The 27,209-nt window shown below is 43.4% G+C and overlaps 2 protein-coding genes across 3 annotated transcripts; one reads left to right on the top strand and one right to left on the bottom strand.

Annotated features, from left to right (window-relative positions):
• Positions 1-377: 377 nt before the first annotated feature.
• On the bottom strand, positions 378-5,034 carry LOC117404171 (pyrin-like). 2 transcript variants are annotated; one of them, XM_059017489.1, is made up of 5 exons: positions 4,777-5,034; positions 3,843-4,134; positions 2,588-2,626; positions 963-1,012; positions 378-529 (listed from the first exon to the last, which is right to left on the bottom strand). In XM_059017489.1, exons 2-5 carry the CDS (start codon positions 4,105-4,107, stop codon positions 494-496), a joined length of 390 nt encoding a protein of 129 aa, XP_058873472.1. In that variant the 5' UTR covers positions 4,108-4,134; positions 4,777-5,034; the 3' UTR covers positions 378-493. The 2 variants fall into 2 exon arrangements, with proteins under 2 accessions (XP_058873472.1, XP_058873471.1); XM_059017488.1 differs by lacking the exon at positions 4,777-5,034 and having other exon boundaries at positions 3,843-4,691.
• Positions 5,035-8,222: 3,188 nt separating this feature from the next.
• Positions 8,223-26,519, top strand: ccdc22 (coiled-coil domain containing 22). The gene is made up of 16 exons (XM_034006952.3): positions 8,223-8,543; positions 10,150-10,327; positions 12,502-12,634; positions 14,018-14,124; positions 15,794-15,878; positions 16,255-16,424; positions 17,230-17,442; positions 17,801-17,992; positions 18,308-18,427; positions 18,530-18,646; positions 19,719-19,820; positions 21,385-21,492; positions 21,760-21,855; positions 22,191-22,250; positions 24,129-24,203; positions 25,016-26,519. Exons 1-16 carry the CDS (start codon positions 8,494-8,496, stop codon positions 25,127-25,129), a joined length of 1,920 nt encoding a protein of 639 aa, XP_033862843.2. The 5' UTR covers positions 8,223-8,493; the 3' UTR covers positions 25,130-26,519.
• Positions 26,520-27,209: the final 690 nt, after the last annotated feature.

The raw sequence follows: 27,209 nt of genomic DNA, 5'->3' as shown, positions 1-27,209 counted from the left end.
CTGAAGACAGTGTGACTGATCTGCATAAGAACATTTACAAATAAAATGAGGTCATTCAGCCAGCTATGATTACTCAGTGCTTTACCATGCTTTAATACCCTTTGCTGTGCTTTTACTATGGGGCACTTTTACAAGGATGAGACTGTCTTTGAGTAATGTTCTTTGGAAGTGTTAGTTTGTTTGTTTAGTTTTTATAAATTTGACTATTTTGTCCTGTAAAGTGGTTAAAACCTGTATGAAGGGCAATATATAAATACATACTACAAAACTCTTTTTTTTGCCATGAGAGATAATTAAAATGATCATGATCTTGACTTAACAACAAAAAAAAATAAACGAGGGCCTCAACAAGACGCTGTAAAGAAGAGATCATTATTTTGAAGTATTTCAATTTATTTCACACAAAAAAATGCAGCTCAAATATCGTGCTGGTTCTGCTGTTGACGGTTCATTTGTAAGACGGTGTAAAAGTGTCTTTATCCTCAAGTTGTTTTCATGATTTCTTGTTTCTTAAATACCAGGTTGTGAACTGCAATGAAAGAAATGTTAGACGTCTGTTTAACACACTGAACTCAAATCCTGATACTGGCTAACCTCACCTGCATTCACAAAGAATAGCAAGCGAGCTCAGCTGGTATCTCCAGCTTTCGTAAAACCTATTTGAGAACAAATAATTCTGAACGTTGTGTTCAGAATTTTCTTTCTGCGTGGTTTTGATATTTATTATTTGTTCTTCCTGGTCATGAGCAATCACGTGAAACTGTGACCTCTGTACCGGGTACATTTAGCCAATCAGCTGTATTCAGCCGTGTGCGATTAGCCAATCAGGTGCTGTCCCTATGACAGTGACTTGAAAAATATATATAGTTAATGTAATAGTAACTTGCAGCTCAATTAAAAATTTGGATTTATAAAGGTTAAGTCCTGGTGTACTAGTTAGATTTTTCATTATAGAATCTTACCAGTAGCACGGTTCTGAAAACCCAAGATAAGTGACAGCTGTGGTTTCGAACTGGAAGAAAAAGATGCACAGAAATGATTACTGCATTTTGATATGTATCTCTCCTTCTGACTATCCTTCACACAGTTTAATATATATATATTAAGAAGCGCTCGTCCAGTTTGGATTAATTGTAATCTGGGGATCTAAAGCTACATTCAACTGACTGTGTGACTCCCCCTGCACACCATGCGGCCGTGCCTTTACCAGGGGAGACCCTCGGGGACCCATGCGCTCCCCTGACTGTGTGACTCCCCCTGCACACCACGCGGCCGTGCCTTTACCAGGGGAGACCCTCGAGGACCCCTGCGCTCCCCTGACTGTGTGACTCCCCCTGCACACCATGTGGCTGTGTCTTTACCAGGGGAGACCCTCGAGGACCCCTGCGCTCCCCTGACTGTGTGACTCCCCCTGCACACCATGTGGCTGTGTCTTTACCAGGGGAGACCCTCGAGGACCCCTGCGCTCCCCTGACTGTGTGACTCACCCTGCACACCACGCAGCCGTGCCTTTACCAGGGGAGACCCTCGAGGACCCCTGCGCTCCCCTGACTGTGTGACTCACCCTGCACACCACGCGGCCGTGCCTTTACCAGGGGAGACCCTCGGGGACCCCTGTGCTCCCCTGACTGTGTGACTCCCCCTGCACACCACGCGGCCGTGCTTTACCAGGGGAGACCCTCGGGGACCCCTGCGCTCCCCTGATTGTATGACTCCCCCCTGCACACCACGCGGCCGTGCCTTTACAAGGGGAGACCCTCGGGGACCCCTGCACTCCCCTGACTGTGCGACTCACCCTGCACACCACACGGCCATGCCTTTACCAGGGGAGACCCTCGGGGACCCCTGCGCTCCCCTGACTGTGTGACTCACCCTGCACACCACGCGGCCGTGCCTTTACCAGGGGAGACCCTCGGGGACCCCTGCGCTCCCCTGACTGTGTGACTCCCCCTTGCACACCACGCGGCCGTGCCTTTACCAGGGGAGACCCTCGGGGACCCCTGCGCTCCCCTGACTGTGTGACTCCCCCCTGCACACCACGCGGCCGTGCCTTTACCAGGGGAGACCCTCGGGGACCCCTGCTCTCCCCTGACTGTGTGACTCCTCCCTGCACACCACGTAGCCGTGCCTTTACCAGGGGAGACCCTCGGGGACCCTGTTTATTTACAAGCAGAACGTACAAATGAGATCGCAGCATGTTAATGAGGGACTAATCTTTATTAAAACTAGTATGAAAAATAAAGAATTTTATGCTGGACACACTTTATTACAATCGCTATGCATAACTATTTACATCAATATCTAGTCGCTTCTGCTTTTAAATGAAAAAAAATAAGACTTACCATTTAAAAGCCCATTTAGTTGTTTCACAGAAACAAAAGGGAATTTAAATCAATTTTAAGGACAATAACACTTTTCTCAGTTGTGCGCGAGATACCCGAATGGCTTAACAGGTAGCAATTGAATTTTTAAAGGTGAGTTGAAATCAGAAGCCTTAGCTACAACATATAGGCTAGTGGAAGGGTGATGAGCAACAGAAAGATGTGATCTTGATAAAAAGAGACCAGTTAGATTTGAATATACTTACTTGCTTCAGCGGGTTTCACGGTGAAACAGGTGTTTCTTGCTAAAAGAGAAAAAAAAATGTATTAGAACACATGAAAATCTCGCCCTTCTATTCCGTTTAACGAAAGCCACTGAATACAGTGGAGAGGATCACACTTCACATTGTTCCATATATCTGCAGGACCACGTATGCAATCTTCATGAGACTTGGTATTAACAATAGTTCTTAAGTGTCTAATATTTAGTGAGTGAGGTTATCCGGCAACAAACTCCCCATCTCCAGTTGTGCTGCTTTCCTAGAAAAACATTTTGGGGGACCGTTCTACTTGTGAGACGTCTTGCTCATTAAAATATTTAGCTATTTTTAGAGGAGACGGTTATCTATTCAGAGATACCCGGGTGTTTAGTAAGCAAGGGGTCTGAGTGAGGAAACATGGGCAATACAATCCACACCCCTAGTAAATCATGTGTTGTTGCCATTTTGTTCCGGTACTGTAACCCTCTTCCTGTCTCAGGTACCTTTCACAGCAGGACTACACTTACCAGAATGCATTGGGGGTGTGAGTTGAAAAGCCTGAACTGTCCTAATGTGCATGGAGTCATATTGTAAACCTACATCTACAACTCTGGCCAAATGTTTTGCATCCCCTAAAAGTTTAGGATTGAGACAATTTAAAATAATAAATAAATAAATAACACTATCTGAACTTAATTTATATCTTTTATTCAACATCATGTAATGAAAGAAACTACAAAATGATACAAAAAAGTCTACTGGAATTCACAATAGTAGTACAGTATTTCAGATTTTGAAATGTTTCAATTTGTCAGTTTTGAGTTTAGGGGGAAAACTACAAAGCTGTATGCAATTCAATATGTTAGCGTAACATTATTCAGCATTAAACATGGGCAGCAGTGTGGAGTAGTGGTTAGGGCTCTGGACTCTTGACCGGAGGGTCGTGGGTTCAATCCCAGGTGGGGGACACTGCTGCTGTACCCTTGACCAAGGTACTTTACCTAGATTGCTCCAGTAAAAACCCAACTGTATAAATGGGGAATTGTATGTAAAAATAATATGATATCTTGTAACAACTGTAAGTCGCCCTGGATAAGGGCGTCTGCTAAGAAATAAATAATAATATTGGTACTTATTTTTCTGTGACTTGTGGGGGAAAATATGACATTTCAAATTATGTCTCAATCCTAAAATTCTAGGTGATGCAAAAGGCCACCGCTGTATATATTCATACTTGTGTGAACTCGCTCCCATTTCTCACCTGCAGCCAAATGTTTCACAAGATCACAGCACAGCCTCCTCTTGTTGATCGCCTTCAGGGCATGTTGTGTGAGCTCCACAGCGTAATCCTCTGGATAGTAATCCAGCAGCAGGCTGGCTACCTGCTCCTTGCTGGCCAGCTCCAGAGGTCCTCGGGGAATGCGGTCGTAGCCTTCGTCCACAGCCAGCTCAGAGAGCTTGCTCTTCAGCCTCCGAAATTCAGGCTCCTGCAGCTCATCCAAAACTTTTAGCAGCACCTCCATCATACAGCCTGAACAAGACCACGGCACAGCCTCTCGGGGGGAAAGGGCTCCTCAGATCAAATATGCGAGTTTAATTGCTAAGCTGTGTTGAGGTCGGTTATACAGCCAAACTACTATTTCATTTTAAACTTGCTAGACTTCAAACAATTTACTGCAGTCTTTGTTTAATTACAGGTGAGCTTATTAAAATCATTATTGCATAACAGACTCCCATGAATTAGTCTGCAAGATCTACTCGATAAGAAACCGATATTTACAATCCCACACTGTGTTCTCAACATATTTACCCACAGAGTTATTCCAAGACATACGTTGAAACAATTGTCTATTCCTAGTTTTACTGTACCTTCGTGTCTAATTAAAAAGGGAAACTTTCAGAAATTCAATAAAAGTCTTTTTCTGTTACTTAAAATGCTTTTAGGGCATTGAAAGATACTTTTAGTCAAAACTTCTGTCAATGCATTCACCATGTTTTAAAATGTAGCACTATGAAGTATTTCAGAGATATAGATTACCTTAGAATCCTGAATGTGAATATCTGAAAGTTTACAAAACTACAGGAGGCCATTTGGCCCATCAGTGGTTGTCTGGTTCCTAGTAGCGGATAGATCTCAGATCCTTGGCTGTTCTACATATTAAAATATTACTAATAAAACAACAAATTGTACTTACTTGTTGAGAAATGCTGAGGAATGTTTATTTATTGTTACTGAAAAGTACCCAGACTTTTCTGTTCAGCGCAAACCACTGTGTTAATATCCTGTTAAGAGTGTTTAAACCACACCTGCCAGCTTCCCCACACGCTGTGAAAGGCATTTCAAAGGGGGCTCTAGTTTGGTAATGCAGTCACTGTCTGATCATTGTGTTGCTAAACTACAAACTTCCTATTAGGATCAGCGATGAAATAAAAATGAAGCAAAACAGAATCAGACTCAGACAAGATACATGTAAAAAAAATAAAAAATAAACAGTGACATCGTTTAATTAACAGCTTTTTTCTGAGTTGAATTAGAAAACAGAATCAGATCCAAAAAATTTAAAGGGACGTCATGCGATCAAAAACGAAACCTGAACACTTAAAAGCGTGCAGAGGATTATATGGGGACAGAAAAAAGTTTCTGAACGGGACAGAAAATGAAGGCCGAAAAACTGGGTCGTCTCATAACTCTATTTAATACCCATTCAAATACATTTAATATAGAGTGGTAAACAGACCTGCAATTTACACATAGTGGGAATAACAGGCCAACATGTATCTAAGTGACCACCAGCACCCTCCGCAGAGTCTGCTTACAGGTCACCCAGCAAAAGCTCATGCGTTGCTAGGCAGTTTGACCACAGAGATCACAGTACTTTCTGCTGGTAAGACCCGAGATGAAGGAAACAGAGGGGGATATTAATAGCTAGCTAGTCATCTGTCTAGAGTTTGTTATCACCTTTCTTCATCATCTCAGTTTGTCTGTCCTTCGCACGCAGTGTCTCTAATTGGCGTGTGTTGTTAATTAGTAAATACACGTGTCACAGAATGACAATGTTATTATGCATAGTACTTAAACCTAACTGTGACAGGATGACGTCTCTGATCAGGGTGTTTCGACCAGGAAGGAGCTGCAGGGTTAAACGAGATTTTGCGACACTTTAATATAACGAAATAAACAAAACACTGGAACAAAATAAACACAATTATATATATTTAACTCCGCGGTTGTAGACCCAGCAGCGGCTTTCAAAACATAAACACGGCTGCATAAACTCCTACACCGAATGATAATTATGTTTACATATATTTACACAGCAAGTCACAACACATCCCTTAACCCACTAACACCGACAAAAATTCTCTCCTGTCAGGGAGAAATTTAACCCCATCCCTGCCAACAAGTACATTGTAACTGTGTATTATAGTATTGTAATGATGTGTACGTGCCCATGTATTTACTAAGTAAATGCTATGTACATACACAGTAATTAGAGACATGTCATTTACGTGTTTGGCAGATATCTAGAGAATCTAAGGCCCTTATTTAAAACATATTAGATAGCGTTTAAGCTCTGGGTAAATGGAGTCTGTCTGTCTTTCCATCTGACTGTGTTGTGGACCTGTTTTGCCAAAGATTGGGTTTCAAGTGAAATAATACCATCAATTTTACCTATTGGGCACTTAATTTGATTTTCTAAGTATTTCTCAACATGTGCAGTTGTGAAAGAAACACATAAACATTTCATTTTGTCATTTTAAACATGACATCTGCTGCAAAACCAGGTCAAAGAATGTACTGAGTTTGCTTACTCTGTTGTCGGAAGTCTGTTACGGTTTCACTTCCTAGGTCGTTTCACCACAGCAGGGCCTTGTGTGTACATGTCACTGGTTGCAAAGCATGTCAATCAATAAGGGGAGCAGCTGATTGGTTAATGATGAAAAAAGGGTGTTGAAGGGGTGGTATTGTCTCTTATGTCACTCAGGTGAATTGACCTAGGATGTGCTGAACTTCATGAGGCTAAAACATGTATACCCATATTAAATATTATAGTTTGGTCCAAAAACACTATGCTGTAATTTAGTATACGCTACAGTACATGACAGGTTTGGACAGTATAATAATATAATATATAACAGTGGTAGAGATTCCATTGACCTAGTATGGTAATAACACACATTTTTAACAAAATATAAATAAAAGAAAATGCATTTTACGTGACGTTTGCACAATAGCCTCATACACACTATTATCATGAAAAAAAGATAGGACAATGATGTAATAGATGGGCGGAGCTAAGACAAGGGCGAGTGCCTGGAGCCCAGAAAGGCTCTCCTTGTTCAGACTGTGTGGGAATAGACTCTTTACTTATTCAAACACATTTTGTATTATTTTTGTATTATTATTTGTTTATTTAGCAGACGCCTTTATCCAAGGCGACTTACAGAGACTAGGGTGTGTGAATTATGCATCAGCTGCAGAGTCACTTACAAATACATCTCACCCGAAAGACGGAGCACAAGGAGGTTAAGTGACTTGCTCAGTGAGTCAGTGGCTGAGGTGGGATTTGAACCCTGGACCTCCTGGTTACAAGCCCTTTTCTTTAACCACTGGACCACACAGCCTCCTTTTAACACGCTTAATAAATACTTATGTAACCCAGTGACAGAAGCTGACGCCCAGGTATATTATTGCAGTGTTACCACTTTGCTGTGTAACCTGTTTAATCATTTCATACATGTAAAAATCTGTGCGAAATAAATGCTAAATAAAGTTAAAGTATACATTTTTAATTGATAAGCCCTTTATTGTTATGTGTTTTATACATTTTTTTTTTCCCCAATAACTTTAAAAAGTTTTAAAAAGATATATATCCTATCTCCGTTTTCTGATTCTAATGCCTTTATCATAATTTACAGAATCTTTAAAAATTCACAAGATCCTTTTTCATTAAATGCATCTATTTTGTCTATGGCCATACAAATTGCCATCTACTCTGCAGTAAATACTGATACACGATTTGATCATCTCCCTCTGTTACACAGTTCACATTTTTGTATATATAGTAAGCATATCGTGTTTCCCCAGATGTAGGGTCTTTTGATCCATTTCTGTAACATCTCTTATTTTTCTAACACATTCCTGTCCTTTTGTCTTAGTTTCCATTTGATTTCCTTTCTTGCTAATTATTATAGTTAACGGTTTACATTTTATTTTTAAAAAACATCCATTTTGGCATCAATATTTTATCTCTGTTTTTCATTCTTATGAAATGCGAATGTTCCACCAGCGTTTTTTCAATTTCCCTTTATATATCCATGACGTTCCTCCTTAAAATATTTGATCTTATTCCAATACCTTATATGAAGTACTTTTCTCCTTAATCTCAGTAGCATCTTCCCTGTCATTACTTGGAACGCCTCAATTTGTGATCTTTGTGGGCTCCCATAATGGTGCCTGTAGTGATTTTTAATGCTTAGTGAAACAATTCAGGCAAAATACAACTCCCAGAATCCTTGCTCTCCACGCTTTTCCTATCATGGGACCGCGGAGCCCGATGCATACTGGGATTTGTAGTCTTCTCACTCTCTCTTTCGCCTGTGTCCTGAAGACGGGGAGTGGAAAATAAACTCCAATCCCCAGCGCCTGTCGTTGAGGGTAGCGCTTGCACATGACTTCCTGTCTTCCTGAAGCTGCAGCTGAAAGAGGCTACATATTTTAAATGGTCTTCTCTTTCAAATATTTCTCACATTTAAAAACTTTAAAGGAAGGCAAGGATATGATTTTTTAACTTAACCCGGTCAAATAATAATTAATATACGAGACCGGGATAAATAGGTGAAGCAGTTCGGATGTGAAAAAATTAAATGTATTTTTTCAAAAACGGCAGGGTTATATTAATAATTCTGCTATGGAGGAAGTTGATAAAATATTAATTCATTCCCTTACGCAAGTCGGGACGTAAGTAACGTTCGCATGTTTTCATTTTTGTATTTATTTCAAGACGTTACGCAATACGCTGTCTGCTCTAATGTGATACCTTGACAATGAAATCAAATCGTGCCTTTATTTTGGTTGGAAAACCACGGTCAAATTTCCTAACATTGACATTGTCAAGTAGCGGTATAAGCTTGTGACTGTCTTCGTTTTTAATGTATTTTGTGCTGTAAGGTCATTTTAAACTTTAGTTACGGTAACTTGGGCGTGTGACAGTTTAAATAGTGTACGGTTTGCGTGCCTCTACTGGAAATTGCATTCCATTTTATATTCCTTTTAAATAAAAATCTACAGCGTAAGTTTAATTGGAGTGCTCACAATTTTGCTCCTGGTGATAAACATTGTAAAAAGAGGCTGTAAAATAAAGTCTCAAGACCAGATCTTTTTGTAACCGTTTTCCTGGTCATCTGATTTGAAAAAAAGTATAGAAAAGGGGCGTTCTTTAACAGTGTGTCACAATGTATCGTAAAATCGGGCTATTCCACCCCATAGGCTGATTAAAGGTCATGTCTGATTTCAATTAAATCAATCTTTTTCTAAATTGTTTTAATTACACCAATTAACCTGCACCCAGGTCAGAAACCGCCTAGCTATTTTTAGCATGGCTAATCCAATCTTTTATCAGCTTTGAACTAAAATAGAAATAGGAAGCCTAGCCTATAACTGTTGTCTTTTGTTAATTTAATTTACAAATGTAGAATGACTTGGTTACGGAAGGTTTTTGAGTTTGTTTCTAGTCTAGTGGTTAGAGCTGAGGGACTGGGAGGGAGGGAGGCAGTGTGGTCTAGTCTAGTGGTTAGAGCTGAGGGACTGGGAGGGAGGGAAGCAGTGTGGCCTAGTCTAGTGGTTAGAGCTGAGGGACTGGGAGGGAGGGAAGCAGTGTGGTCCAGTCTAGTGGTTAGAGCTGAGGGACTGGGAGGGAGGGAGGCAGTGTGGTCTAGTCTAGTGGTTAGAGCTGAGGGACTGGGAGGGAGGGAGGCAGTGTGGTCTAGTCTAGTGGTTAGAGCTGAGGGACTGGGAGGGAGGGAAGCAGTGTGGTCCAGTCTAGTGGTTAGAGCTGAGGGACTGGGAGGGAGGGAGGCAGTGTGGTCTAGTCTAGTGGTTAGAGCTGAGGGACTGGGAGGGAGGGAGGCAGTGTGGTCTAGTCTAGTGGTTAGAGCTGAGGGACTGGGAGGGAGGGAAGCAGTGTGGTCCAGTCTAGTGGTTAGAGCTGAGGGACTGGGAGGGAGGGAGGCAGTGTGGTCTAGTCTAGTGGTTAGAGCTGAGGGACTGGGAGGGAGGGAGGCAGTGTGGTCTAGTCTAGTGGTTAGAGCTGAAGGACTGGGAGGGAGGGAAGCAGTGTGGTCTAGTCTAGTGGTTAGAGCTGAGGGACTGGGAGGGAGGGAAGCAGTGTGGTCTAGTCTAGTGGTTAGAGCTGAGGGACTGGGAGGGAGGGAGGCAGTGTGGTCTAGTCTAGTGGTTAGAGCTGAGGGACTGGGAGGGAGGGAAGCAGTGTGGTCTAGTCTAGTGGTTAGAGCTGAAGGACTGGGAGCCCGTGGCTCAGTGGTGATGCTGTGCTGTTGTTTTCTAGGGAGGTTGGAGAGGAGGTTCAGACCGTGAAGCAGTTCTCCAGCGAGCTCATCGTCGAAGCAGTAGTCCGATGTCTCCGAGTGATCGAACCGGCCCTTGGCAACGGCCTCAGCCACATCCTGCCTCCCGGAATGTCGGCCAGATTCCGGCTGGGAATGAGCCTGGCACAGGCGTGTCAGGTGAGATCCGAGGAAGGGGAACAGGAATGGACATCATCGAAGCACCTTATAAACTATAGGATAAGGGAAAATACGATTTTTCATGTTCGAATATTGTTTTAAAAATCTAAACAATTTTTCTTCAATATTAAGTTAGCTGGAAAACAGAATTCATAACATTTTACAGAAAAAATCTCCCAGTCTTCGGTATGGTAGGATGTGTATAATTTATTTCAGATATAATTTTGGATTTTCTTTCCTTTGTTTGATACCTTTTTGGCAAATCTGTAGTATGGAAAAATAAAATATAATGGAGTTGGAAATTAAGACTTAGGACAGAGGGAAGGAGACACTTCTTCACACAGAGAGTGGTGAGGGGATGGAATGGGTTACCTAGTCATGTTGTTGAAGGAGACTCTTCTTCACACAGAGAGTGGGGAGGGGATGGAATGGGTTACCTAGTCATGTTGTTGAAGGAGACACTTCTTCACACAGAGAGTGGTGAGGGGATGGAATGGGTTACCTAGTCATGTTGTTGAAGGAGACACTTCTTCACACAGAGAGTGGTGAGGGGATGGAATGGGTTACCTAGTCATGTTGTTGAAGGAGACTCTTCTTCACACAGAGAGTGGTGAGGGGATGGAATGGGTTACAACTGTTTACACTGTTTCAAAGCACTTTTCAAAATGGCTGCTGGATTTATTTATTTATTTATTTATTTTAATTTATATAGCGCCTTTCATACCTAAGTATCACAAGGCACTGTACATAAATACATAAAAATACAATAAAGTAAATATACAAATAATAATAATAATAATAAAGTAATCATTAAAAGCTAAGAATTATGTTGCATTGAAACCACCAAGATAAAAATGCCATTTTATAAAAATGTGTTTTAAGTTCAGACTTAAATACCCACAGACCCAGCTTCCCTAACACATGGAGGTAGAGCATTCCATAGTTTAGGGGCTCCAATAGAAAAAGCCCTGACCCTTTACTGACCCTGGGAACAACGAAAAGCCCTGCTTCCTGTGGTTTAAGAGTTCGATTTGGGAGATACGCGGTCAGCAGCTCCTGCAGATAGCCAGGTGCTGCTCCATTCAAGGCTTTATAGGTCAATAATAAGATTCTAAAATCAGTTATATATTGAACAGGGAGCCAGTGCAAGGAGGCTAAAACGGGTGATCTGCTCATTTTTTGGGGTTTTCGTCCAAATTCTAGCAGCGGTATTCTGATCAAGATGTAGGCAGGACACCCCACGTTTTGGGATGGCAGAGAGGAGTGCATTACAGTAGTCAGTTCCTGAAGAAACAAAGGCATGTGTTAGTCTCTCTGCGTCAGATAATGGGTCTCAGTTTGGCTATGTTTCTCAAGTGATAGAAGGATACTTTAGAAACTTCCCTAATATGAGAATCAAATGATAAATCAGGATCAAAGAGAACCTCCACATTTTTTATTTCATTTTCCTGCTAGGGTCAAACTCATGCAATCTTACATTTTTTTTGTTGGTTGTGGGAGCCTACAAACATAACCTCTGTTTTATCTGAATGCAGCATTAGGAAGTTTTGAGACATCCAGCACTTGATATCAGCAAGGCAAGCAGCAAATAACACCTGACAGAAGTATCACCAGGTTTTAAAGACAAATACAGCTGGGTGTCATCCGCATAGCAGTGGAAGTTCACACCATGTTTCCTAACAATATCACCCAGTGGTAAAATATATAATGAAAATAGCAATGGACCCATAATAGAACCTTGTGGAACACCACAATCAACTTCGGTCAATGCTGATATTTCCTCCCCAATAGAGACAAATTGATACTTATCAGATAGTTAAGATTGAAACCAGGGTAAGACAAGGCCATTTTTCTTTTCATTGGCAACATCCTGACAACGTGTAACACTTAAAACTATAAAGCTAGTGCACTGGGGTTTGAGATCTGTCCTCTAAATCACTGCAGGAAGAGCGATTAAAAAAATAAAATAAGTAAGAAGTGCTAACGTTTAATGCTATGTGTTTTGGAACACGCTACTTAATCTGTAAGACTCACTTGACCGTTTTCAGATCAATCGGCTGCTAGGAACCGGCACTGATGGGCTGAATGATCTCCTCTCATTCGTAACTTTTCTTATGTTTCTGTTTTATTTATAAAAGATTGAGAAATGACTGGATATATCTTTTGGGTTTCAGGATCTGGGCTACAAGGGGGAGATTGGATACCAGACTTTCCTCTACAGCAATGAGCCTGAGATCCGAGCGCTGCTCATGTACCTGGTGGAGAAGCTGCCCCGTGAGAGAGCAGAGAGCTCCGACCAGCCCGCAGGTACAGTGAATACACACACACACACACACACACTGAGACTCACTGCTAGAGCAGAGAGCTCCGACCAGCCCGCAGGTACAGTGAATATACACACACACATACACACACACACACACACACACTCTGAGACTGGCTGCTAGAGCAGAGAGCTCCGACCAACCTGCAGGTACAGTGAATATATACACACACGCTCACACACACACTGAGACTGACTGCTAGAGCAGAGAGCTCCGACCAGCCCGCAGGTACAGTGAATATACACACACACACACACACACACACACACTGAGACTGACTGCTAGAGCAGAGAGCTCCGACCAGCCCGCAGGTACAGTGAATATACACACACACACACACACACACACACACTGAGACTGACTGCTAGAGCAGAGAGCTCCGACCAGCCCGCAGGTACAGTGAATACACACACACACACACACACACTGAGACTCACTGCTAGAGCAGAGAGCTCCGACCAGCCCGCAGGTACAGTGAATACACACACACACACACACACACTGAGACTCACTGCTAGAGCAGAGAGCTCCTACCAGCCTGCAGGTACAGTGAATATATATATATACACACACACACACACACACACTGAGACTGACTGCTAGAGCAGAGAGCTCCGACCAGCCCGCAGGTACAGTGAATACACACACACTGAGACTGACTGCTAGAGCAGAGAGCTCCGACCAGCCCGCAGGTACAGTGAATACACACACACACACACACACACACACACACACACACTGAGACTGACTGCTAGAGCAGAGAGCTCCGACCAGCCTGCAGGTACAGTGAATACACACACACTGAGACTGACTGCTAGAGCAGAGAGCTCCGACCAGCCTGCAGGTACAGTGAATATATACACACACACACACACACACACACACACACACTGAGACTGACTGCTAGAGCAGAGAGCTCCGACCAGCCCGCAGGTACAGTGAATACACACACACTGAGACTGACTGCTAGAGCAGAGAGCTCCGACCAGCCCGCAGGTACAGTGAATATATACACACATACACACACACGCTCACACACACACTGAGACTGACTGCTAGAGCAGAGAGCTCCGACCAGCCTGCAGGTACAGTGAATATATACACACACGCTCACACACACACTGAGACTGACTGCTAGAGCAGAGAGCTCCGACCAGCCGGCACAGCAGGGATGCATAGCAGTTTGATCCATTCCTGGTTTTACTCTGAGTAATAAGACACACCTGAGCTTGTTGCCTATGCACAATGTGGCTAATCAAACCGAGAATAGGTGACACTGCTATACAATGGGAGTCTTTTTTTTTTTTACAGCCCTGCTGAATTGATTGGTATGTTGTTCACTGCATTGTGTCTGCTTGCTCTGTAGGCAAGTCCGCTGTGCTCCAGAGATCCATTGCTGCGAAGATCAGAGCTCAGCTGGCAGTACCCTGGATCCCTCCATCCTGCAGGGCACCTCTGCTCTGCCGATCCCAGGTAGGCACCCCTAATCCCCCATCCCTAACTGGAATTGAGACCAAAGGGCTACATATTCTCCGAGTGGAGCTGTGCAGCGTCTGCTGTTTTATCTGGGAGAGAACGTTTTATTGCCTGAGAAAGCGGCGATAAACCGAGCAAACTGTGACCCTGGCGCCAGCTACAGCCGTTTGGTCCAAATATTGCTGACAAGCTTGCAACTGGCTTTGTAAAATACTGTAGAAAACAGCGTGCATTTGAGAAGCATGCCCGAGTCCTCTCCTGACAACGTCTCCTGCCAGGAATTCAGCAATAGGTTACTGCTTGGTTTCTCTTTATAACTAGCTGCTCCGTTATTATGTCTCATGGTAATGTTTAAGCTTGGAATATTATTCCACTAAGACACCTGAGCTTGTTATCTATACAAAACCTGGAGTGGGTCAAACTGCTATTCAACAGGAGTCTTGTGTCTATCCCTGATTTCACATGCTTTAATACAGTGATGGGTTACAAATGCAATAGCTGTAAAATACTTTCTTTTTTTTCTATTTTTTATTTGGTAGTCGGCAATTCATTTTACCCCGCTTTTCTCCCAATTTGACATATCCAATTGTATTTTAAGCCTCATCTTACCGCACCCCTGCACTGACTCGGGATCGTCGAAGACGAACACACGCTGTCCTCCAAAGCGTGTGCCGTCAGCCGCCCGCTTCTTTACACACTGCAGACTCACCGTGCAGCCGCCTCAGAGCTACAGCGTCGGAGGACAACGCAGCTCTGGGCAGCTTACAGGCAAGCCCGCAGGCACCCGGTCAGTCTACAGGGGTTGCTGGTGAGCCGAGGACACCCTGGCCGACCCAAGCCCTCCCCCCCCAGGCAGAGTTCGGCCATTTGTGCGCCACCCCCTGAGAGCTCCCGTCCACGGTCGGCAGTGGAATAGCCTGGACTCGAACCGACGACCTCCAGGCTATAGAGCGCATCCTGCATTCCACGCGGAGCGTCTTTACCGGATGCGCCACTTGGGACCCATAAAAATACTCTTGTTAACCTTTTGCGGTCCTATGTCGGACCTGGTCCGACATCGCAATTTTCCCTTTCCGGTCCAATGTCAGACACTGTCCGACATCATCAAAAAGACGCAAAAAACAGGTCTCTAGTCGTTTTTTCTCTGGAAAAAGCTGAGAAAACCATTCAATGGCCGAGTGAGACAGATAGCCGAGGGAAGCCGAAAAAAAAAGGGGGCGTATCTCATGAATACTGATAGCCCCGGCACCACATAGATAACACGGACATAAACAAGATAGCTGCTTCCGCATCCAGCGCTCAGGGAATATCACAGACATTTGCAGAGCTTTTTTAGATGTTCTAGTAATAAAATAACGACTTGGATCACATTATTGAGGAGTTTGGTGATAAAACGAGTGATAATTTTATCACCATCGGTATGTACTATTATTAAGAGGCATTTGAAAAATATAGCGAACAAGGGGTGGGGCGGGGCTGGAGATGCAGTACTGAGTGTCCTGTTGATATGCAGTGCCTTTTAAACCTGTTTTACTGTGAAAAAAAATACTTCTAAACATCGCGTCTAAAATAAACTGCGCGTGTAAAAATAAATTGGACCTGACGCACCTGAAACGCGCTGAATAAATGGACCGCTAAGGGTTAATAATCTTCTTTGTGATTGCAGAGTCCTGGATTGACACACAGCTTCCACGCCCAGCAGCTCAGTTTACCTCACAATCTGGCATTGTCCGGCAAGAACATCCCAAAAGGTTAGTCCTTGAACTGAGACTGGGACCCTGGTCAAGGGTGTCTGTTAGGCTGATTCGCCTGAAGGTCAGAAAGCATCTTCTACGGATTGCAGTATGTAAAATTGTATTGTACAACACCCTTTAAGATTTGAGTGCTGCGGTAAAAATGTACTGCACAGTCCCTTTACAATATTGTTGTGCTGTGTGTAGCAGGGCGGAGGCTGGGCATGAACTGGCGACCCCATGCGCTGAAACGGAAAGAGCTAGTTTTAGAGCTTTTAACTTCATCTCATCTCAACGACAGGCGACAGAATCCCTAACGGCAGTCTATCACGCAACCAATGTGCATTTACTGTGGAAGTGGAAAAATTAGAGACGTCTGTGTCTGTGGTTTCAGAGGTCAAGGAGTACTGTGACAACTTCCTGCCGCCTGTCACCGCCCAGCCTTCCCAGCATGCCTTTCTCCCCGCCTCTCTGCTGGAGAGGAACTTGGCAGAGGTGAGCTCAGTGCAGCAGTGGGAGGCCGAGTGGAACAGCCAGGGCCTCGGGTCTAGGCTCAACCCTGAGGTAAGACCGCATGCAGAAACACGGCAATAGAAATTTAATGTCGGCCAATACAATACGAATTAATTTTTGTAATATAATACCCTTCACGCCATGGCATCCCAGAGCGCTGTACGAAGTTAAAAACAAAATAGCTCATATTTATAATATAATGCACTCCAGTTAAAACCAATTATATAAAAGCACATTCAAAAAAGTATGTTAAATTTAGACTGTGAATGTTAAATGTTAGTGTTAAAAAGAAGAATTAGGGGGGACTTAACTGAGATCTTAAAAGGAATTGACAAAGTTAACCTGAACCAATACTGTAAGCGCAGCACAGAAACCAGGACCAGAGGACACACAGTTGGAAATTAAGTGGAGATAGACTTAGGAGAGAGGGAAGGAGACACTTCTTCACACAGAGAGTGGGGAGGGGATGGAATGGGTTACCTAGTCATGTTGTTGAAGGAGACACTTCTTCACACAGAGAGTGGGGAGGGGATGGAATGGGTTACCTAGTCATGTTGTTGAAGGAGACTCTTCTTCACATAGAGAGTGGTGAGGGGATGGAATGGGTTACCTTGTCATGTTGATGCTGAATCACTGGGATCCTTTAAGACACAACTTGAGTTTTGAGATCGGTCAGCTTCTAGGAATCTGACAAGCTGAATAGCCTCCTTTCATTTGTAAAATAAGACTTGTGAGGTGAGGTTGTGTTAATAGGTATCCTGGATTTCGTTGCCTAATTTTGAATCGATCAGACTGCACGCAGCAGCCGGTCTCTCCGTTGCAGCTCACTGCAGCCTCTCTCTCTGTTCCTGTGTAGGAATATAAGTCTCGGAAGCGACAGCGCCTTCAGAAGAGACTCCAGGACCAGCTGCGGCACTGCGTCCAACAAGGCCCGGACTCCCAGCATGCTTTGCGCTCCAGTTCGGACCTCGCTGATGTGCTGCGATCCTTCAGTGGGGGGGCAGGGGGGCGCGACGTGCTCACGAAGGGAACCCGATTCACCCACACTGAGAAATTCACCTTCACACAGGTACGGCGTTTCCCACTTCGATTTTTTCCTTATTCTCTGTTAACTACACTTCCTGGGTCATTTCACCTCAGCAGTGTCTTGGGTCGTGTTACTGGCAGAAAGCATGTCAGTCACTAGGGCAAGCAGTTGGTTGGTTAATGACAGGAAATCAGCTATTTAAGGGGTGGGACAATTTCACTTTGAAAGAAGCACACAACTACAGCAAACAGGGTGAACATTTGAGCCAGTAAACACAAGAAGATCAGTCTGCCGTCCATTGCAAACAAAGGACATGTGCCCAATGCAAAAGATGGGGAGGGGTCCTTGGAAAGGGCCCAAGTGGCGTCCTGATTATTGCCTGATCTGCGGTTCCTTCCAGGAGCCGGAGAAAGTGGTCCAGCAGATGCAGACAGCAGCCAACGCCCTCCCAGCCTCCAAACAATCAGAGCAGGATATCCAGGCCCGGCAGGAAGAGGAAGTGACATCACTGCAGCAGGAACTGGACCAGCTGTCCTCGCGGGTAGAGGAAGTGACCTCAGACATGAAGAAACTCACCGTGTCCATGACCCAGGTGCGTCAAACTACTAATTTTAAGTTTGAGACTAATTAAAAAAAAATATATATATATATATATATATATATATTTTTACAAAGCAGTATGTAGTTCAGTAATGTTAGAGTAACATTATTCAGCAGGTTTCATTTGGCTGAAAGCAAAATTAGTTAATTCTATATAGGGATGCAACACTTCAGGCAATCGCTGTAGGTAAGATAACTGCAAGGGGGTCATTTTCAAGAAGTGGGTACTTAAACAGGGCTGTGTGTGTGTGCATGAAAGCAGTGAGAGAGCTCCCCAGTTCTCTGACCTGGCTCTATGTCTTGTAAGGTGTCTGACGAGCTAAAGCAGAGGGAGCTGGGTAACTGTGAGGAAGAGGAGTCTGTGCGAGTGAAGAAGAGGACCATCGAGCTGCTGCCTGACGCAGAGAACAACCTCCCCAAACTGCAGGTCAGCGCGACGCGGAATTAACCCCGTGGTGCCCGTTTCTGTATCGCACGTGGATGTCGCTGGCCTCGCTCTCTCTCAGGCACTGTGTCTCTCTGTTTGCAGGTGCTGGTGGAGGGCAGCGCGAAGCGCATAGTGAACCTGGCATCTCAGTGGGAGAAACACAGAGCGCCCCTCATCGAGGAGCGCAGGAAGCTCAAGGAGCTGTGGGGCAGCAGAGAGGTAACCAAGCCCTGAAGAGTGGCTCAAGCCACTACATTTTTTATTGCATTATACTGACTTAGATCCATAGTGGTGCCAGTTTCTTGGGGTATGTTGAGACTGTTCATTTTTATATGCCGGTTTTAGTAAAGGTGAGTATCATAACCAGTCAGGGCAGCAGTGTGGAGTAGTGGTTAGGGCTCTGGACTCTTGACTGGAGGGTCGTGGGTTCAATCCCAGGTGGGGGACACTGCTGCTGTACCCTTGAGCAAGGTACTTTACCTAGATTGCTCCAGTAAAAACCCAACTGTAAATGGGTAATTGTATGTAAAAATAATGTGATATCTTGTAACAATTGTAAGTCACCCTGGATAAGGGCGTCTGCTAAGAAATAAATAATAATAATACGTCTTTCATATTCAGTCCTGGTACAAAGTATGCCAGCAACAAAGGATTAAGACCAAGACTCAGGCTGGGGATTGTATTGCCCATGTTTCCTCACTCAGATCCATTACTTGCTAAATATCCTGGTATCCCTAAATAGGCAATCCTCTCCTCTTTACAAATATGCTAAACATTTTAATGAGCAAGACATCTCGCAAGTAGAACGGTCCCCCGAAATGTTTCTCTAGGGAAGCAGCACAACTGGGAATGGGGAGATCGTTACTACTTGCTCGCTGAATATTTTGGTGTCCCTGAACAGAAAATTGTCTCCTCTTTAAAAATATGAAAAAAAGATTTTATTGAACAGTCTCTCCCGCAAGTGCTGTGGTACCCGAAATATGATCCACTTACTACTAATGCAGAATGAATGGGTATGACATTTTTGTTTCATACAGTTTTTGCACCCCTGCAAAGCGTAGTTGCTGGCTTATCTCTGTGTCAGCAACATTTTGACCAGACAGCTCCTGCTGGCACCCGGTCAGGTGAGGTGGTCTGTTTTATTGACGCTTTCTCAGGCAATAAAACATTCCCTGAGAGCAGCCAGGTAACAGCATACTTCAGGCAGCTGCACTCAGAGGTGGGATTTGAGTCCCTGTGCGATCGTGGTTTGATTGCACGTGGAATGCGTTTCTCTGTTCTCTTTCACTAGCTGGAGTCCACGCGCCGTGTCGATGAGCTCCGGAGTCTGCATGACAAGATCAGGCAAGCTGCAGATGAAGCCAGAAAGAAAGAGGATCTCTACAGACAGCTGGTGAGATTCTCTCTTAGGAGACAGCCCAGAACCTTGCATTGCTTCTGTAGTTTTGATTTGCTGCCCATATGAAATCAAACCCGAAATCTGTTAAATTAGTGATTGTCTAATTTTAAATGCTAGCTTTAATAAGCCACAGATCTTTTAAAATGATAAGAGAAAAGAAACACAGAGCCACAAATGATAAAAAGCTTGACTTTTTAGAAGTTGTTTACCTAATTTAAAGCACAAAGTGGTCATACGTTTTCACAACAGTGCCTATTATTTCTCTATCACTGATTACTGATTGAAATTCTCACTGGTAGGTATATAAAGGATATAAATGACAAATCTTGAGGTGTTCAAAGGCATTTGCACCCGACTATATAGAATAATATATGGGCCGCAGTGCATTACTAGAATATTTCAATCAACTGGTTATATGAGGCTGTGTGGTCCAGTGGTTAAAGAAAAGGGCTTGTAACTAGGAGGTCCCCGGTTCAAATCCCACCTCAGCCACTGACTCATTGTGTGACCCTGAGCAAGTCACTTCACCTCCTTGTGCTCCGTCTTTCGGGTGAGACGTAATTGTAAGTGACTCTGCAGCTGATGCATAGTTCACACACCCTAGTCTCTGTAAGTCGCCTTGGATAAAGGCGTCTGCTAAATTTAATAATAATAATATGAGGTCATAAACCACAAGAGGCACAAAACCCTGGGATTAAATATTTTCTTGAAACGCACTGCAGCCCATATGTAATTTTTTTTATTACATGCATTTTAAAAATATGATCAAATGTGGTGTTCAAGATATCTATCAATACTACTCCAACTAGAACGTGCCTTTCTGGGTTTATATTCCCTGCCGTCTCTCTTTGTAAAGCGTACATGACAATTAACAAGCGTTGTAGCAATCTTTAAAATCGTATATGAGGTCGCCACCCATGAAAGGGTTTCAAACGTGATATCTGGTACTCCACTTGGTCAAAGAAAGCTCTCCGTTTGTATGCCTTATTCTCAGGATGTCTGTTACACTTCCTGGGCTGTTTCACCTCAGAAGTGTCTTTTGGGTCAAAGCATTAAGGGGAAGCAGCTGATTGGTTACTGACAGGGAAGGCGGCCCTGAAGGGGCGGGGACAATGTCAGTCCCGCCTATAAGAGAGACTGCTTTGACCTAGTGCTGTACCAAGAAGAAATGACCGTATATACTTTACAGTGCCTTGTGATACTTTTGTATAAAAAGCACTATATACCTGCAATAAATAAATGACAAAGGAGTGAGCCATGAAGGGAGATTGACCGAACTGAGTCTATTTAGCCTGGAACAACAAAGAATCAGGGGATTGGTCTTTAAACTCTTAAAAGATGGTGACGTATAGTTAACCCCAAACCAGTATTAAGCACAGAAACCAGGACCAGAGGACGCATTTGGACAGAGGCTGTGATCAGGATCCTTAAAGACCCAGCATTTAGTGGTGGTTTATTTCAGCGTACGTGTAAAATGGTTGGAATGTAGTCAGTGTGTGGGTTTTCGCTCCAGGCGTTGGTGTTTTGATTGTGAATCCTATCCTTTTGTGTGTCTCAGCTGACGGAGTTTGAGAACCTGCCTGGCGATGTCTCCAGGTCTGCGTACACACAGAGGATACTGGAGATCGTGGGCAACATTAAAAAACAAAAAGAGGAGATCACAAAGGTGGGGATCATGCAGCATCCATCACTGTTAAACACAGTGTTGCACTTAGAAATCCTAAAAGAAACTTAAACACTAACGCATTCTTTCCCTGATGGCAGCCAGCTAACAGCATATTTTGTCTTGGAATCTTAGTTTTGCACCAGTAATCTTTACAAGGGAAATTGGTTTTATTTGAAATCATGGTTAAAACCAGTTTGGGCGTTATTAAGTTCGGTATTCTCGTCTAGTGGACTCTTGAGTACTGACCATCGGGGTTTCTTGTTTCAGATCCTTTCCGACACCAAGGACTTGCAGAAAGAGATCAACAGCCTTACTGGGAAGCTGGACCGGACCTTCGCAGTGACAGATGAGCTGGTCTTCAAGGTGAATGAACAGTCTGACATTCCGACGGCACACGGTGTGCTAGTGGTAACAAAATACTACTGTAAGAAATGACTGCATGCAAGAGGTTTCTTAAAGGCAAACCCTTGTATATTATACTTGCAACATCTTTTTTTTATTTTTGTCCAGCTGGGGTGAAACCCAGTGTCTTTCTGTAGTTATTGAGACTATTAGAATGTGTATCTGGCAGATGTCCTTCTTAATGTGCAGTTTGATGAAGGGCGTGGTGGTCAGCTTCTTCATTTCACTGCTTTACTTGCTGGTGTATTGTATGCGTTTCAGTGAATGATCATTGTCCTGATTTCTGCCTCTTACAGGATGCCAAGCGTGACGAGTCAGTCAGGAAAGCCTATAAGTACCTGGCTGCTCTGCATGAGGTAAGTATCTCCGTTGTTGGAATTATTTGTTATAATTGGTTCTAAGTCTCAGTACTAATGATTCCAGTTTGATATATGTATACTGAGCATCAAAAGAAACTTCTCACTTATATTTGAGCACTAGATGTGATCGAAAAATGACAAACTCTGTTTCAGAGCAGGTGCAGTGACTTTTTATCGTGCTGATTAACCATTGACATCACGAGGATGCTGCAGAATGATCTGTGGATCTCGGGCAGGTGTTGTGACTCTTGGTCTCCCAGTTCATGGCTCTGTCATTGACAGAGTGTGTCTGGTTATACCGTCTCGCCAGGTTTCAAATCGCTGGCTGTGAGCACCCAAGACGGCGAGCCACAGCACGCTGCCCTAGTCCAGCCTCCAACATGCCGATCGCACGAAGGCGCTGCTCTCTTGACAGACGTGGCATGTTGTTTTTTTTCTGTGATTTTCTTTATTGTTTTTATTCAAGCGTGCAATTCAACAGCTGAAATCACTCCACATCCCGCGTCCAATCAACTGTCTCTTCATGCTGAAGAGTGTGTCAGTGAGGTTTCTCTTGTGTGTGTGACAGCATGGATCTTCAGTGTTTTGCACAGTGGAAGTGATGTTTCACGGTCTCGATTGTGACGAACGGCACCAGAGGAATCCGCAGCTCATGCATGCTTCACACTGCTGAACATCAGGAGCTGAGATATGGAGAGAGCTGCCGTTGTGCTGGATGTAGTGACGACCTGAGTTTGATGCAAATCTTCGAATCAGCGTGATAGGTGGGAGCCTGGTGGAGGCCTGCAGAGCCAGCTGGCTCATCACAGAGGAACCGTATGGGCTCTGTGAGGTCAATGTTGCCATGGCTTGAACGTGTGCTGAGGTGCTGAACATGCGCGAGTTGAAAATACTTACTGACCTCTTGTGGCCATTATTCTGATAAACATGGCAGCTTCTACATCATTATGACAACAGTATAAACAGTTGGACAGAACAACACCACAACTCTCATAAAAGTAGTGTATTTTTTCATTGAAACGTTGTTATGATGCAGGGTACGGACAATTGTAAATCCACATTGTTCAATTTCATTGCCCTGTCAATTTAAATACAATGTCAAACATCACCTTTGAAAATAATCCGTAGATGTCTGCAGGACACAGAAATTGTGAAATTTAGGGCGTTGATGATCATGTTATTTTATGACTCATGGTTCTAAAATAGCAAATTATCATTGTCCGAGGTCGTTGACCTCTCACGGTCATCAGAGGTCAAATCCAAGCTGGCTCCACATCTGAAAATGAACCTCCAGGTGTGTAGAAACACTGTGGAAAATGTCACGCTTTGATCATAAAACGCACAATACTTTTGCTTACCAGCTCTACTAATATACCTTATTTTATTTTTTTTGAAAATAAATGTGTTATAACAGTGATAATCTTCTCTGCTCGTTATAGGTTGCTATCGAAATTGATATGCAACACTTCTAGCACAACTAAACGTATGGTAAACAGCAATTGAACACTCAGTTTATATTCTACCGTGACATGTCAGACTACAGTTGAGAGTATTAACACTAAATGGTGATAGATCATCACTCCTTGTGTAATCAACAATTCATATTAATCATAGTCTAAATTGTAGGCCTGATTTTATATAAAATTGCAACAACTTATGAACATGTTAGATTACAGTTAATAGTCTATTTACAGAACAAAATGCATATTTACCAAATTATGATCCCGATGGTCTGCCCTGCCAAATTCAATGCCCTCTTTTGGCTTGTATAAATGGCATTCAGCTGACGTCACATTAGAGCACTGCTATTTAAAGAGGTATTTTCACTTTATTCATTACCAGCTATAAAAATGTACATGATTTTCTTTTTTACAGAACTGCACGCAGCTTATCCAGACCATTGAAGACACAGGAACCATCATGAGAGAGATCAGAGATTTGGAGGAGCAGGTAAAAAGGGCGCACAGCCCCAGCCATTGTATTTCTAAGATGTTTCAATGTAGTGTTCAAAAGAAAGCGTCTACGTTTTCCACTTCCTCTAATAAGGGCGACAAGGGATAATGTTGCTAGCAGTAATATAAGGTAAGAAAGTTAATCTTGTGCTGTCTGTATCACAGCGCATTTAACAGATATATATAAAATCTCATCAACATACCAATGGAAATCTGAGCCGTTTCCAATAAATTACATAAATCTAGAGAGCTGCTTATCCAATGGTGATTAAACTTGGTCAGGACATCAGTAACACAATTAATTTAGGTCTACCAGGGTGTCCTCGGCTCACCGCGCACCAGCGCCCCCTGTGGTCTGGCCGGGCTCCTGCGGGCTTGCCTGTAAGCTGCCCAGAGCTGCGTTGTCCTCCGACGCTGTAGCTCTGAGGCGGCTGCATGGTGAGTCTGCAGTGTGAAAAGAAGCGGTCGGCTGACGGCACACGCTTCGGAGGACAGCGTGTGTTTGCCTTCGCCGCTCCCGAGTCAGCGCAGGGGTGGTAGCGGTGAGCTGAGCTTAAATAATAATTGGATATTCTAAATTAGTGAGAAAATAATAAAAAAAACATGTTAAACTAACTCTTATAAAAGTTTCCCCTAGTAAAAGCACAGCACGATGTAATAAAGCACAGTGAAAGCATACAGCAGGTAAGCATTACTAAGAATAGCAAGGTGTGGTTTCTGAGCTGTGCTTGAAGTATTGGGACGGGTTAACTTTTGTCGGCTGTTTTTCAAGACTTTGTTCTTCTTTGCCCTGATTTTCATTATCCTCAGATTGAGACGGAGAATGGGAAGAAGACTGTGAGTAATCTGGAGAAAATACTAGAAGACTACAAGGCGATCCGACAGGAGAACTCTGCACTGGCAGCCAAGATCCGGGACGCGTGAGCGAGAGCCTTCCTGCCAGCCAGCCTGCCTCCGAGCTCCCTGTCAGGGGCAAGCTAAGAGAAGGAGGCGTGCCCAGGAGAAGCAGCCACAAGACCCCGAACACTAGAACCAGAACTTCTATTCACGGTCCTTCAGGCTTTGCTGAGCTGCCTAAATCGTTACCGAACATCCCCTCTTTCTGATCCCCAGCAAACTTTGGGTCTGTAAGATGGAAATTCTGTCTACAAGTGGCGTGTACTATACCAACTACCATGTATTTGCAGAACTTGACTATTGTTCTATTTGTAGGTGCTGATCGTGTCTGTCTGTCTGTCTGTCTGTCTGTCTGTCTGTCACTCTCTATGTGGTGAACACGATAACTGTTGATTTTGCACCAGACTTATCATACACCCCTAGCCTCTTAAACGTTTCGGATTGGCTTTAATCCGATAAACTCTCCATTTTTTTTTTAATACATTGTTAACCTTTCCAGTTCTGTGCGATTTGTTTCACGGTTATGAGGATCCTGTGTGTGTGTGCGTGTGTGTGCGTGTGTGTGTGTGTGTGCACCAATGGCCCGATTTGGCGGTTTTGCTAATTCTATGGGCTTGTCCCACTTTGCAACCATTTTAAGAGCACTACATTGGATCTGATACACATGGAAAATGAGAATGAGGCAATAGGCAAGTTGTGCAAATACACACATGGCAGTTCTGCTAAAGGTGAAACAGCTTCCATAGGAAATATTTCATTTTTGACTGTCGCTTGTAGGCAGAATCGCATCTTACAGCCCCTTGCCCTTTAAGAGTGATAATTGAGTTCCATAAAGCTCCTTGCAAGCTGCTAGCTAGCAACAGTATATTCTCTACCTGTTTCACAAACCAATATGCTAATACAGTACATGATTTGCAGAAGTGGGCTCTGCTAGATTGATTTAAAGGATAACGTTTTCTCTCTGATCTAGAGAACCATTTGTGCAATTGTGAAGAAACTAAAGACATTCTTTAGCGCAGAGCTATTAAATGTAACAGCATCATCTTGATTTAAGAATAAAAACAGATCAATGAGATTTTAAAAGATAATCCTTTTATTTTAAACTAGATTCACATTGGAACATAAATGTTACAAAGGAGAGGAGGCCATTCGGCCCATCAGCGCTCATCCGGTTCCTAGCAGCTGATCGATCTCAGAACTTTGTCAAGTTCGGGTCTTTAAGGATCCCAGTGATTCAGCGACATGACTAGGTAACCCGATCCATCCCCTCACCACTCTCTGTGTGACTCAGCTTTCAACTGTGTCCTTTTGTTTCTGTGCTGTGCTTGAAATAGTAACTAGGGTTTTGGGTTTGATAGACTTGTCATGTCCCCTAGCCCTTCCTTATTCTTAAATAAATCCAGTTCCATGTTTATAACTTTGGGATTAGTCTGGTTGCTCTTTGCTGGACTCTCTTTGGTGCCATGGTGACCAGAACTGGACATGGTATTCGAAGTGCAGTCTGACCCGTGCATTATACAACCTCATCTTAACCTCCTTAGATTTGTACTCTACACTTAGTGAAGCATTCTATTAGTCTTTTGTTTTAATTGCTGCAGACTGCAACTTCGAAAAGGTTTGAGAGACTGCCCCAATGCTTTAGAAGTGACTTTCTGACACACTGAAAACAAATGTGGTGTCAAATGACGGTTTAAAACCAACTTAAATGGACCCACACCAAATTTCAGTCTCTGTTTGATGATCTGTGACGATCCTTTTTCTTTTAAGGTTTTGAAATAGTTCTGCAACTGTATTGGTGCAGAGAAATGATCTGACAAATATAGAAATGTGGTTCAACTTTGATATAGGGATATAGAGATGAAGAGTGCTTGTGCTTTAAACGTTGTGTCCCCTGAAGTTATAACAACAGGTCAATTTATGTTTTCTGATCCACCGTTTCGTCCTACATCATTTGACACCACATTTGCGGAACATGTACGATAGGACGTGGCTAATTTGCATTGAACGCAATGGTACACACACACACACCAACTGCCTTTAATTTCATGAGTACTTCAACAATGTAGAATGATGTAAATATACAGGTAATATAGCAAACTAACTAGGT

Source organism: Acipenser ruthenus, chromosome 56 (assembly GCF_902713425.1).
Source record: "Acipenser ruthenus chromosome 56, fAciRut3.2 maternal haplotype, whole genome shotgun sequence".
Classification (NCBI taxonomy): domain Eukaryota; kingdom Metazoa; phylum Chordata; class Actinopteri; order Acipenseriformes; family Acipenseridae; genus Acipenser; species Acipenser ruthenus.
This window is presented reverse-complemented; position numbering and strand designations above follow the sequence as displayed.